General features: G+C 54.6%; 1 protein-coding gene across 5 annotated transcripts in view; it reads left to right on the top strand.

Annotated features, from left to right (window-relative positions):
- CARD10 (caspase recruitment domain family member 10) overlaps nucleotides 1-14,074 on the top strand; it is a 49,800-nt gene that overhangs the window by 24,843 nt on the left and 10,883 nt on the right. For 3 of the 5 annotated variants that reach the window (XM_043520425.1, XM_043520439.1, XM_043520432.1), the window contains exons 3-12: nucleotides 425-562; nucleotides 2,648-2,973; nucleotides 5,648-5,830; nucleotides 7,777-7,932; nucleotides 8,029-8,154; nucleotides 8,477-8,674; nucleotides 9,917-10,032; nucleotides 11,309-11,349; nucleotides 12,049-12,166; nucleotides 12,431-12,611. In XM_043520425.1, the coding sequence (XP_043376360.1) occupies nucleotides 425-562; nucleotides 2,648-2,973; nucleotides 5,648-5,830; nucleotides 7,777-7,932; nucleotides 8,029-8,154; nucleotides 8,477-8,674; nucleotides 9,917-10,032; nucleotides 11,309-11,349; nucleotides 12,049-12,166; nucleotides 12,431-12,611 (1,583 nt within the window). Of the gene's footprint in view, nucleotides 1-424; nucleotides 563-2,647; nucleotides 2,974-5,647; nucleotides 5,831-7,776; nucleotides 7,933-8,028; nucleotides 8,155-8,476; nucleotides 8,675-8,863; nucleotides 9,011-9,916; nucleotides 10,033-11,308; nucleotides 11,350-12,048; nucleotides 12,167-12,430; nucleotides 12,612-14,074 lie in introns of all 5 variants that reach the window. The other 2 variants (XM_038381404.2, XM_043520409.1) reach the window with 1 other exon arrangement.

The raw sequence follows: 14,074 nt of genomic DNA, 5'->3' as shown, positions 1-14,074 counted from the left end.
CCCGCCCCGTTCCCCACCAGTGATTTCCCCCCCACACACAGCCAGAGCTCCTGCCTCGTCCTCCACAGCGACTCCCTCCCCACAGCCAGCGCCCCCGCCCCTTTCCCTCCAGTGACCCACCCACAGCCAGTGCTCCCGCTCCGTTCCCCACAGCGACCCCCCCACAGCCAATGCCCTGGCCCTTTTCCCTCCAGTGACACCAAACGCAGCCAGTGGTCCCGCCCTGTTCCCTCCAGTGACCGCTCCCACCCTGGTTCCTCCCACAAATGTCCCCACAGCCAACGCTTCCACTCCCTTCCCTACTGCCCTGATCTTAAAAGCAGGGGAAACTGGTGAATTTGCTTCTTGGTACAGTGATGTCATTACACCCGGTTGCTCATGGGTTTAGCAGTGCCTTGCTCCTGTGTTGCTCTGTCTCTTTTAGGACACCTGATGGACATCCTTCGATGTCGAGGAAAGCGAGGCTACGAAGCCTTCCTAGAATCTCTGGAGTTTTATTACCCAGAGCACTTTACCCGGCTGACAGGGAGGGAGCCAGTGCAGCGCTGCTCTATGATCCTGGGTAGGGACGCAGCCCCCTTCCCCCTCCCGAGCTGTGCAGTGGCTTAGAGAAACCTGTGTGTGAGGAACCTATACCCCCTGATCAATGGCCTGGGGAGAGCCCTGCGTGTGTGAGGGATGATGGGTTCCCCCAGGGGTGCCACCTGGAACTGAGGTACCACTGAGCCCGCCTAACCCACCAGCCTGGGCTCCCTTTTACACTGTACTGCTCTGAAAAGCTGCAAAGCTCTCTGTCTAGCCTGCACTTTCACCAGCATACATACAGGTAGGGACACTACCAGCTGCAGTTATAAGCAGGTTCACTATCCAGGCCCTGCATTGGAAAGCTATTCCCAGCTCCTCATGCACACACTCCTTCTGGAGTATAAACCCCAAATTATTCCATCTTGCGCTGCACAGGGAACTGTACAGCGTAAGCTCAAATAAATTCATCCCCTCCCTCACTGTGGAGAGGAATATGCCATATCCTTTTACCACTGAGTAATGATTCCTACACTCTTGTTTAGATAGAGCAAAAACAAGTTTATTAACTACAAAAGATAGATTTTAGGTAATTATAAGTAATAGCAAACAGATCAAAGTAGATTACCTAGCAAATAAACAAAAGACGTGAACTAAACTTAATATACAAAATAGATTGGATATAAATAGCAGATTCTCATCCTAAGAGATGATACAATCAGCTTGCAGATTCTTAAGGGGCAAGCTGCACTTGCTTACAGCTTGGAATCCCCAGGTATTCCATTCACAGGCTAAAAATCCCTTTAGCCTGGGTCCAGCATTTCCCCCAGTTCAGTCTTTGTTCCTCAGGTGTTACCAGAAGACTAAGAGGGGATATGATAGAGGTATGTAAAATCATGAGTGGTGTGGAGAAAGTGAATAAGGAAAAGTTATTTACTTGTCCCCATAATATAAGAACTAGGGGCCACCAAATGAAATTAATGGGTAGCAGGTTTAAAACAAATAAAGAAGTTTTTCACACAGTACACAGTCAACCTGTGGAACTCCTTGCCTGAGGAGGCTGTGAAGGCTAGGACTATAACAGGGTTTAAAAGAGAACTAGATAAATTCATGGAGGTTAAGTCCATTCATGGCTATTAGCCAGGATGGGTAAAGAATGGTGTCCTTAGCCTCTGTTTGTCAGAGGGTGGAGATGAATGGTAGGAGAGAGATCACTTGATCATTGCCTGTTAGGTTTGCTCCCTCTGGGACACCTGGCATTGGCCACTGTTGGCAGACAGGATACTGGGCTGGATGGACCTTTGGTCTGACCCGGTATGACCGTTCTTATGTTCTTGGATGGGGAGTGAAGAACCCCAGGTGATGTCACTCCCCGCCTTATATAGCTTTCGCATATGGCGGGAACCCTTTGTTTCAAAGCTTAGTTCCCAGACCAGTCAATGGAAAAACACTGACATCCCAACATGTAGTCTAGAGACATGCGGTCATCAGAGGCTCTCTGTAGAGTCCTCAGGAAGGCTTCCCAGGTGGGAGATAAGCTTCTCCTAAGGTCTATTGTTTTCCTAATGGCCCATTCCCCACTCACTGTCTAGAATGAAAACCTCTTGTCTAGTGGGCATTCCCCAGGTGTAACTATATTGGAAATGCAGAGACAGAGTCAATATTCATAACTACAGATACAAAAGAGATACATGCATACAAACAGGATAATAATATTCAGCAACTCCTAACCTTTCCAATGACATCTCACAAGACTTATCTTGCATAAAACACATCATAATTATGTCATAATCATATCATAATAATATCACTGCAAAGAATGTGGGCTGCAGTGTCACAAGAGGAACCCTTGGGCACCCTGAGCCCCAGGTCGGTGAGAGCCCTGCATGTGTGAGGAACCTGGGCACCCTGAATCGCGGGTCGGTGAGAGCCCTGTGTGTGTGAGGAACCCGGGCACCCTGAATCCCGGGCCTGTGGAGAGCCCTGTGTGTACCAGGTTCCCCGGCACCCTGAACCCTGGTTTGGGGGTACAGAGGGATTGACAAGTCTGTGTCCCAGATCTAAGACAGGGTGGTAGCTGTCCCTGTCTCAGCACCCAGGAACTGATTGCTTTTCTCTCTTCCAGATGAGGAGGGCCCCGAAGGTCTGACCCAGTTCCTTATGTTGGAGGTGAAGAAGGTGAGGGCGCAAAGGAAAGAGCTCTTGGCGAGAGAGCACCAGTTAAAGGTGAAGAACCAGGCCCTGGAGGAGGAGCAGACCCGGCTAGGGCAGCGGCTGCAGGAGCTTCTGAAGGTGCAGGAGCGATCCCAGAGGCTGCGGGAGGAGTGGGACTCCAACAGCATGGAGCTGCTGCGGCTGAAGGATGAGAACTACATGCTGGCCATGCGCTATGCACAGCTGTGTGAGGAGAAGAACCTGGCCGTGCTGCGGAGCCGGGACTTGCAACTGGTGGTATGGCAGGGTGGGAGAGTGGGCGCCTGGCAGTTAATGGGTAAGAGGAGTGCTTGTTACTGAGCATGGGCATGGATTAGGCTGCAGATTAGGGACTGGGGTGTGATGGGAGTTCCCCTTGAGGGGGTGTGGGAGGGTGAGTGTGTATGTTCTGTGTTGGTACCGCAGGCAGGATGAGTGTCGGGGGGAGGGGAGGAATAAATGAATATATGTGTGCTAGTGGCTGAGGTGGTGTATTTAATGTGTCTTTGTGAGTATTAGTGTTTCATTGAAAATGTGTGTGTTCAATTACATATTGGTATGTGATGGTGTGTTTTAGTGTGTATGTGTATCATACATTGCTCTGTCAGCATGTGTGTACATGTACTCTCTGCTGTGTATGCTTGTTGTGGTGTACTATGTGTTGCTGTGTGTGTACTGTGTGTTCTCTGGGTGTTGCTCTGTGTGGGCTGTTGTTATATTTATTCTCTCCACTTACATAAAGTCCGTATCCATTCCTTTATAGGAGGGAGTGTGGGTATCTTGCTGTGTGTGTGCACTAGGCTCTGTGTGCGAGGTGCTCTGGACTGCCTGGCATTGGGTGTGTTACTTAGGTGCGGAGCAAAGAGCTCACCCCACACCTCCTCTCCCCTCAGATGATGCCAGGGAGAAGGAATTCATGACACGTGCCCAGGATACCATGCTTTCACCTCCAGCAGTTACAAACCCACTTCTGCTGGCTGAGATAGGACGGCTGCACCTTGAGTTCGCTTATTTACAAGCCTGTCCTTGCTAACACCTGTTCCTTGGGTCGTTCCAGTGCCAGGCTCCCACACAGCCCTGCCGATGCCCCTCTCTGCGGTGCTGCCTGCCCCCCTGCTGTTCTAGGGCTGGGCCCTCATATGTAGCCTTGCCCTTGGCCCTCAAGTCCCTGCTCACACTCTGCTCTTTCGGCCCTGGGATCCCCATACAGCTTTTGCCCATGTTCCTCACTCTTGACCAGCATCCCTCCGCTATAGCAATCCTAGGCCTCTTCTGAGCATAGGCAGCTGGATAGTTTATGGGTCTGGTAATATGGTCAAATACCCATCAGAGAGTAGGGTGAGACCCATGATCACAGTCTAGCTCAGTCCCCCTCTCTGGATGTGATGAGTGGACCCAGCCGCTGGATCCCATATGCTGCTAACCTCCCTGGGTCTGGGTAGTGACTGGTCACAGTTCCTAGCTGTGGGTCTCTCAGGGTATGTCTACACTGCAATAAAACAACTATGGCTGGCTGGGCTGGGCTGCAAAGCTATAAAATTGCAGTAGATATTCAGGCTTAGGCTGAAGCCTGGGCTCTGAGATCCTCCCCACCTCGTGGACTCTCGGAGCCCAGGTTCCAGCCCAAGCCCAAATGCGAACACTGCAATTTTATAGCTCCGCAGCCCCACCCCAGCGAGCCTGAGTCAGCTGACTTGGGCCAGGCAGGGGTCTTCTATTGTTGTGTAGACGTACCCTCTGGCATGCTCCTAGGTGCAGACCCCATGTCTGGCACCTTTCCTGGGCAGTAGGATCCTGCAGTTCAGCTGCCTAGCCCCCAGAACCAGAACCTCCAAACTCCCCACTCTCCCCTTGCTTAGATACATTCACCCAGAGCCCACCTGACTGTGAAAACTCTGGTTTCTTGATTAACCCCTTCAGAGATGACAAAAGAAAGGCAGGAAAACAAGGAACACAGGCTTAGTATGGGAATTTCTTAGCCACAGAGACTTCACTCTTAACAAAGCACACTCAAGAGTCACAGATTTTTGGAAAATAACAATTGAGAACACAGCCCTGCAACTGTGATCTCACCCTGTCTGTGAGTCTTGGGTTTGGTCAGCATGGTCAGTGGCGGGAGGGATAGCTCAGTGGTTTGAGCATTGGCCTGCTTAAACCCAGGGTTGTGAGTTCAATGCTTGATGGGGCCATTTAGGGATCAGGGCAAAAATTGGGGCTTGGTCCTGCTTTGAGCAGGGGGTTGGACTAGATGACCTCCTGAGGTCCCTTCCAACCCTGATAGTCTATGATCCTTCAACTAGTCAGCCCTTCCTGCCTCCTTAACCTGGTCTTCTGACGATGGATGGGGCCTTGCTCAGAGAACCCCCTTTCTGAAATATAGCCTCTATTCTCTTTGATCATGTGGCCAGCAGAACAAACTGCAGCTCTCCCAGCCATGTCCTCTAGCTGGGAAATTCCAGCTCCTCCTCGCCAGTCAGACTGCTGTGCAGAGAGGTCATTGCTGCAGGGGCTGGCCAGTCATTGAGAAACAATGAAAGCTGAAAGGGCTAGATTGCTCTGTTTTAGCTTCACTGAGTCATTCCACTAGGTGCCAAGCCCCTACTACCAAATGGATGCTCTAATGAACACTGGAGGTTGCAATATAACATGAGGTTACAATACAAAATGGCAGTCATTTAAACTGGGGCTCACAGTTTAGTACAGACCTAGCCTACTCTGTCTCGCCAACCAAACCCCTTTCACTTGAGAGATAAGCCAGAAGAGAGCTCCTCTTCATCCCGTAGTTGTACAAGGCTTTCCCCATCATATTGTCTCAGTCCTTGCTTTCATTACTCCCAAGCCCTCTCCCTGTGTGCCAGCCTCCCCGCTTTGCTCCATGGCACCTAAGGCAGAGGCGGTGGGCGTGAGGCTGTCTGTGTTCTCCCTGCCCCAGGTGGACCAGCTGAAATGTAAAGTTAGCAGCCTGGAGGAGGAGTGCAGGCTGCTGAAGAAACCCAAGTCTACTGGACCCCAGCGAGAGGCAGAGGAACGGGGTCAGCCTGACACAGAGTCTGAGCTGCAGGCCGAGAACCAGAGGCTGACGGCATCGCTTCAGGAGCTGCAGAGCATGCTGCAGGTACCAGCCTGAGCAAAGGGAGAGAAGCAGTGGCAGATTAGCCACTTGGCCAATGGGGCCCCTGGAAAAATGGATGCCCCCAAACCCCACCACACTCTGCCTTGCGCCCCCGCACCCTGACCCCAGTCCTCGGCAGGAGCGCCGGGGAGGGTGGAGAGGGGACTGTAGGCAGAAGGGGTGGGGAGGGGCCTCCACTTGCACTGGCCCAGGACCCCACAACCCCCTATCCACCACTGAGAGAAGGCTGGATGACCCTGACTCCTCAATGGCTGGACTATCAGTGGGGCTGAGAGCTCTGTCCTTCATGATTACAGTCCTGTGGGGAGGGGGCTGAGAGCCCTGTCCCACATGGACACAGTCTCACCCTAACAGGGAAGGGCTCTGGAGTGAGAGAGGGGCTGAGGCCCACCCACTATGTTGCAGGCAGGGATGGAAGAAACTGGGGGTGATGCTGAGCCTCTGGTGGGTCATGTTGCTAAGAAGGAGCTGATGGGTGATGCATGTGGAGAGGGGCTGAGGGAAGATGGTGAGGGATGAATAGGGTACTGGGTAGACACTGCATGGAAAGAGTGTGGAGTGAGATGCAGTTTGATCCTCCTTGCAACCTACACTCTGCCAGCTCTGATCCGTGTCTCTACATCTCCTTTCCCTCCTCTGCTGCTTCACCATCACCACCCCGTATGCCTGGAGCAGCCTCTCTCCTCTGAGGTACCATACAGCTCCCCTCCCGTCCTTCAAATCCTTCCTCAGAGTCACTCAGCTCCCTTTCCAAGGCTGATCTAGCGGGCGTGGATGCTCCCTGTGGCGTCCTCTGACCACCTGACCCCACCATGCAGCAGTATGGAGGTGGGCATTAGGTTCTGCCCATCACCAGCTTTGTCGTTCGTTCTGATGTTCGGCCCATTGAAGCTGTCTCCCTGCGTCCCGCTCGGGGACTGAGCAGTGCTGAAGGCAGTCAGCCTAGATTCTGCTGTCCTCCACTTGGGAGTGTTTTCAATACCGCTGTTTCCACGGTGGGGAAAACAGATACAAAGCTCAGATTTCTTTACAGAGTCTAACAATAAGCAGGGGCTATAGCCAGAGATGCCAGACTAGAAAGGGAACCTGGCACCAAGCATGACAGAATAACAGCCCCCAGGACAATGGGATAGAAGGACCAAGGGCATACTGGAATAGCAAACTAAACCCGTGCTGAATTCTGAACAGCAACAAGGTCCCTGTCTAAAATCAAACCCTCAGATTCTCTTGGGTCCTGTCTCTGGTTTGGTGATTGGAGGATCCTTAGCAGTCCAGGTTTACAGATTCACACCTGAGGTGGGGTAACAGGACCTTTATGCTAAGTCAGGGGAACCTGAACAGGAAGGTCCAGGGGGCCATGGCTCCCCATTTTTTACCAGCCGTAAGGGTGAGCGATGGTGGGGGAGGGGAGAAGAGGAGTGAGTGGTGGGCGGGATGGTGGGGGGAAGAGGCAATGTGGGACCAGGGCCTTGGGGGAATGGGTGGTGTGAAGGCAGGGCCTCGGGGAAGGCCAGGGCCACAGTTCAGGTACTGGTGGGGGCCCCCCCACTTTTAGGGCCCTTCTGCTGCTCCTGCACTAAGTACTCAGGGGTCAGGCTTGTTGCTAAGGCACTGGACTGGATCTCAGGAGATTTGGGTTCACTTCCTGTCTTTGCCACAGATTTTGTGTGTGACTGTGGGCAAGTCACCTGATCCCTCTGTGCCTCAGTTTCCCGCAGTAATCCTTCCCTGGTCTGTTTGGAGCGTGAAATCTTCAGGGTGGTGCTTAGCACAAGAGGGCCCTGATCTCAGCTGGGTGGTGCTGTAATAAAGGTGACCATAACAACACGCAATTTTCAGTCCCCTTAGCAGATGAGCCTGAGGCTGCCCCTAGCAGGAAGCATCCCTTGGTGCCTGTGGTTAGGCTACTCAACTCTCTTGTCTCCTAGGCAGCAAGCGAGGCCCAGGCACCAGGCTCCCAGCGGATCCTCCTGGACATTTTGGAGCACGACTGGAAGGAAGCACAGGATGAACGGCAAGAGCTGTGCCAGAAACTCCACTCCCTGCAGAGCGAGCTGCAGTGGGCTGAGGAACTAAGGGATAAGGTATTTCCCCCTCCCTCAGTACAGCTGAAGAGCGGGGCCCTCTGGAGCGGGGATGTTTGCCCCTGGTTGGCGTGACGCTCTGATTCCTGTCCCCAGTACCTGCAGGAGGTGGAGGACCTGCAGCTGAAGCACCGGACTCTGCAGAAAGATTGTGATCTGTACAAACACCGGATGAACACGGTGCTATCTCAGCTGGAGGAGATTGAGAAGGAGAGGGATCAGGTGAATTGTCCTCCCATCCTGAGTCCCCTTCCCCAGTAGGAGAGGGGCTGAATCTCTGCTTCTGATCCCCCAGAGTCCTCTCTAGCCTCTATTGGGAGGGGGCTAAGTCTGCATGCCTGAGGCCTATAATCACCTCTTCCCCTCTCACCCTTAGTGCTCTCCCCATTGCTGGCAATTTTTCAATCAGGATTGGCTGCTTTTCTAAAAGATCTGCTCTGGAAATTATTCCAGGGAAGGTTCTGTGACCTGTGTTGTGAAGGAGGGCAGACTAGAGCATCACAATGGTCCTTTCTGGCCTTGGGATCTGACTCTCTCCCTGCAGGCTATCCAGAGCCGAGATAGGGTGCAGCTGCAGTACTCCCAGAGCCTGGTCGAGAAGGACCAGTACCGCAAACGGGTTCGGGCCCTGGAGGAGGAGAGAGATGAGCTTCAGAGCAAATTGAGCCTGGCGGAGGGTGTGGAGAGCACTCTGGAGGCACAGCTGCAGCAATGCCAAGGCAACCGGGATGTGGGCATCACGGTGAGTGACAAGGAGCGGGTGGGGATGTAGAAGGAAAGGACCCTGAGGGAGGGGTGGCTGGGGAGGAGACCCTGAGTGGAAAGGGAATGGAATGGGAAGAGAAGAAGGGAAGAGCTGAGGGGTCTCCAAAGGGCCTGGGCATAGAGGGGACCAATGACCTTCTCATTGGGTCCCTTCCTTCTCTCTCAGGTGTGCACCTCCTCCTACTCTCTCTGCTCCAACTTAAGCAGCACCTGGAGCCTGAGCGATAACCCCTCCCCTCTGGGGAATGGAGTCATGGACACACTGGGTGTCCCCGCCATCACCTTTCCAGGGGACCCCACACACCACAGCATGGTAAGAGCAGGGGGCCTTAGCCCTAAACCCTGCAGCCCCTCCGCAGAGCGGGTCCATATTGGCGTGACCCTGTTTCACAAGGCACAGAGGGCGGGGGCTTGCCTGAGGTCACCCAGAGGGTCAGTATCAAAGCTGGGAGCAGAGCCCAGGCTCCCAGTGTAGTGTCCAGAGGGCGCTCGTTCCTGGGGAGCAGACCAGCTCTTCACACCCACCAGTGCCCCTAAGTGCTCACTAGTCTCTTCCTCACTCCGAGGCACAGTGATCAGTAGCCCTTGTACCTGGTTCCCTAGTTAATATCACTGTGGATATGATTTTCAGTCACACACAAAAAGCTACGGAGGCAATCCAGGCTCCATTGAACTCAATGGTAAAACTCCCATTGACTTTAATGGGGCCAGGATTTCACCGCAATCCTTAGAAACTCCCAATCCTTGGCAATATCCTACAGTGGCAAGTTCCATAGTTAATTACACAGAGTCCTTGCTCTACTTGTGCCCATTGCCTTTACAGCTCACCCCTTCTGTGTTACAGAGGAGGATGAATATAAGGACCTGACGGGTATTTCTTGTGTATTCCCCCTCCATCAGACCTACCCATGGCCTTGGCTGGTACCACACCACTTGTCAGGCAGATTGCAAAGGGATGGGGACTTAGTGAGGTGCAGCATCTTATCTCATGTCTGCTGAGACCCTTCCCCCATCTCCTGGGGTGGCAAGGTGCCCAGGAACAGGGCAGGGGTGGAGAACAAATGGGCACTGAACAGGAATGTGGTGCTAGCATCTCTGGCTGGGATCTGAACGTGACTCACCCAAAGAGGAGCAGGATGGGGGTGCCGCTGGAACTGGGTTGAGGGCGGCTCTGGATGGTGGGTGTGGTGTAAGATGGTGTCTCCTTTGCTCTGTTCAGGAGGTGACTCCAGAGAGCGAGAAGGACATTAACCGCCTTTCCACTTTCCCCTTCCCACCCTGTGCTGGTTCCATCCTCCGACGGCAACGGGAAGATGGATCCATGCCCTTCAAAAGGTAACACATGGAGTCCTGGTCCTTCCGAACGTCAATGAAATCCCTTACAAGTCGCTTCGGTTCCAGCCTCCCCAGCAGGTGCTGCCACAGGCAGGGACCCCGGTTGAGGGGACAGAGCAGCTACTTTAGTCCCAGCTTCTGGCAGCCAGGGATGCTGTACAGCCAGGCGCAGAAGTGATGGCTGAGGGGAGCGCCGAGGTACTACAGTCCTGGGAACTCCAGCACATGCTTCACAGACTGGGAAAACATGCCCTTGGAGGCTGAAAATTTGAGAATCATTGCAGGGTGCAGGAGTGCTGGCTGTGAGGGAGGGAAGGATGCAGGAGTGTAGCTGCTGGGGAGAGGAGCACCAACATTCAAGGATGCAAGAGCACTGTCCGCTCATGGAGAGGGTGTCTCTGAGAGGAAGGGTGTTGGCAGCGCTGGCTGCGCGTGGGGGAGCGGAGGGGCTGGCCGCGCATGGGGGGTGGGGGTGGGGAAGAGTGGAGGGTCATGCAGCACTGGCTGTGTGGGGCGGGGGCAGAGCAGAGGGGCGTGCCACGCTGGCCGTGTGGGGCGGAGGGAGAGCCGAAGGGTGCACCATGCTGGCCGCATGGGGAGAGGGGGGAGGGGCGAGCCATGCTGGCTATTTGGGGCTGGGGGAGAGAGGAGGGGCAGGCTGTGCTGGCTCTGTGGGGCGGGGGTAGGGGGCGGAGGGGTGGGCCATGCTGGCTGCGCGGGGGTAGGGGGAGGAGGGGTGAGCCATGCTGGCTATTTGGGGTGGGGGGAGAACGGAGGGGCGGGCCGTGCTGACTGTGTGGGGTGGGTAGAGCAGAGGGGTGGGGTCTGCTGGCTGTATGGGGTGGAGGGTCGTGCAGCACTGGCTGTGTGGGGTGGGGGGAGAGCGGAGGAGTGCGCTGCGCTGGCTGGATGGGGCGGGGGGAGAGCAGAGGGGCGCGCCGCGCTGACTGTGTGGGTGGGGGGAGAGCAGAGGGGTGGGCCATGCTGGCTGTGCGGGGGTTGGGGGAGAGGGGGCCGTGCTGGCTGTGGGGTGGGAAGGTACCACTAAGGAAGCCCAAGCTGCTGGGAGAAATGGGACTGGAGCCCTGGCCGCAGCGTGGGAAGGGTGAGGGAGTGCTGGCAGTGGGCAGGAGCTGCTGGGGAAATGGTGCAGAGCGCAGGCTGCAGGGGAGCTGCTGTGGGGAGCCATGCAGGCACAGCAGGTGTGTATCATGACACTGGTATTAGAAACACTGTTGCCTGGTGATTCCCCTTTGTGTTTCCCTGTCCCTTCCAGCCTGTCCTGCGGGTCTTTTGGCAGCATGGAGGACATCACAGGTATCTGCAGTCATGACTTTTCCAGGGGGACTTTCCTGGGAACTACGTGAGGGGAGAGACAAGGGAGAGAGGGGACAGGGAGCCGGCTCCAGTGCCTTCCATCAATGAAGCGAGCTGCAAGGCTGTGCGCCCGCTGGGGGGCACCATTGCCCCATGCTTCCCCCATCAACCACAGTAGCAGTTTCTGGAGGGCTCGCCTGTCTCCTGCGGAGCTTTTAGGATATTCTGGTCTGGTATATGTAATTTATAGAGAGTTATATTGATGGAGAATTCGATTCAGAGTCAGAGGGGTAGGAATGGGAAGAGATAAATGCTTCAGCGTCGGGTTGTAATCGGTCCTTGGTGACAGGCTGTAACTCTCAAGAGCATGTCCCACTGTATATCTCGGGGCTGGCTGGATTTGTGGCACAGCCTAGTGTTGCGGCTCCTCAGCTGCAGGCTACCTGGGTTCTGCTGTCAACCCCTGGCCTGTTGCTGGAAAAGGGTGGGCGGGGGGAGGGAGGGGAGAAGTTGCCTGTGCTCAGAGTCCTGGCCTAGGAGTCCAGTGCAGGTTCTAGCCCTCCTTTCTTCCACAATTTACCTGTCTCACTCCAAACACCCTGCAGGTAGGACAGACCCTGAGCTGGGCCCCTGCAGGATTCTGTGTCTATGCAGTCATCAGTGGTGACTTGCTCTCTACTCTCCCTCTCTCTTTTCTAGGGAGTGTCACCACTACTGTTTCATCGGCTGGTCTCTCCTCCTTTTCCAGCAGCGCATGCACCAGGGTGAAGTCGGAGATCTGCTTGTCCACTGTCTCTGACCAGAAGGAGCTCATGAGGTGGTGCTTTTCTTTCATTGACTCATCCTGGGGTTAGGCTTGGTGCTGGGGAAGGTGAAGGATTTCATCTCCTGAACACTGAGGCAATGGGGGATCCCACTCCCTGTCTTGGGGTGCTCTCCCTGTTCTGTCATTTATGGGCTTTCCCAGATGAGACCGTGACCCTATCTGGAAGGCCGCATTCTGATAGGATGAGAGGAGGGACACAATTCCTTGCAAAGACAATAGGCTTGAATTTCCCATTGTTGTTTTCTCCCTCACCAGATCCCTGGTGGTGCAGCTGTCTATCATGGATCACCTGAGCAACCCAGTGCCCCAGCACAGGGGGCTTGGAGGGGACATCTCCATCCTGGGGGGGAACAGAACAGGGATTTATGTCCAGTGGGTGAAGCCAGGTTCAGAAGCTGAGAGTACAGGACTGCGCGAGGGCTGCCGGCTCCTAGAGGTGAGTCTGGAGATTGTCATGCTATGTGGAACCACAGTCCATCTTAAACAGGAGACATTTATTAAACAAGTCAGCTACAATTACAACACAAACAACTGGGTCTCTGCAAGGCTTGAGTCCCTGCTTTGTCTCCCTTGTTCACCAGGAGCCACTCCCTGCCTATGTGGCACACAGAAACGAGTGGCTGAATAATATAATGGTAGTGACCGTATCAATACAGGTCTATTTAGATCAGGGGTGGGCAAACTTTTTGGCCCAAGAGCCACATTGTGATTGCAGAACTAAATGGAGGGCTGGGTAGGGAAGGCTGTGCCTCCCCAAACAGCCTGGCCCGCGCCCCATCTGCCCCCTCCCACTTCCTGCTCACCTCAGAACCCCCTACTCATCTAACCCTCTCCTGCTCCTTGTTCCCTAACCACCCCCTCCTAGGACCCCCTGCCCCTAATTGCCCCCTGGGACCTCACCCCCATCCAAAACCCCTCCTCCCAGTCCCCTGACTACCCTGCCCCCTGACCACCCCCACCCCAGAACCTCCGCCCCATCCAACTACCCCCTATCCCCTGACTGACCCCCGGGACCCCTCGCCCCTTATTCAACCCCCCGCCCCGGCCCCCTTACCATGCCGCTGAGAGCAGCATGTCTGGCAGCCATGCTGCTTGGCCAGAGCTAGACACTCTGCCACTCTGACCAGCAGAAGTGTGCAGCTCCACCACCCAGAGCGCTGGCGGCGTGGCTGTGGGGGAGAGGGGACAGCAGGGGAGGGGCTGGGGGCTAGCCTCCCCGGCCGAGAGTTCAAAGGCCGGGCAGGATGGTCCCATGGGCCGGATGTGGCCCGTGGGATATAGTTTGCTCACCTCTGGTTTAGATACTGAATCTTTCTGGAATGAGTGGCTGAAGGATTCCTTCCAGTCGGAGCAGTGTCAATACTGGGACCATAATACCACCATGTATTTCCCTAGTGCCTGCCATTCTGCAGGTCCCAAAGCACTTCCCAGGCTGGCTCACTCCCCACCACAGCCATTCTGCCTCAGTGACCACTCCCATGTTTTGTAGGAAGTTATGTGGAGAAGAACTGCTCCAGTGGAAGTGCCTTGCGATATTTATGTTGGCAAAATATAATTACCTGACTTGCAGTTTGGCCAGGCCACTTGAATGACCAGCCCTGCTCTTGGAAAAACCACTCTTTTACAAGCTTTGACCTGCACCTCCAGCAACACGGCTCCATGCTGGGATATTGACTCGGAGGGAAGAACATCTCCTCTTGAGTGTTCAGTATCTGAGTGGTCTCCCATCTGAGTATTAACTGCACCTGATGCTGCTTAGTTGGAGAACAGGCTGGGTGGTGCTGGTGGCCTGTGATACACAGGAGGTCAGAAAGGATGCTCTGGTGGTCCCTTCTGGCCTTAAACTCTATGGCTGTATGAACATCAGAGCCCAAAGTGCCATGGGCTGCATGGGGTTAT

Source organism: Dermochelys coriacea, chromosome 1, assembly GCF_009764565.3.
Source record: "Dermochelys coriacea isolate rDerCor1 chromosome 1, rDerCor1.pri.v4, whole genome shotgun sequence".
Classification (NCBI taxonomy): Eukaryota; Metazoa; Chordata; order Testudines; family Dermochelyidae; genus Dermochelys; species Dermochelys coriacea.
The sequence above is the reverse complement of the archived record's forward strand: the minus strand, read 5'-3'. Positions and strand labels throughout refer to the sequence as shown.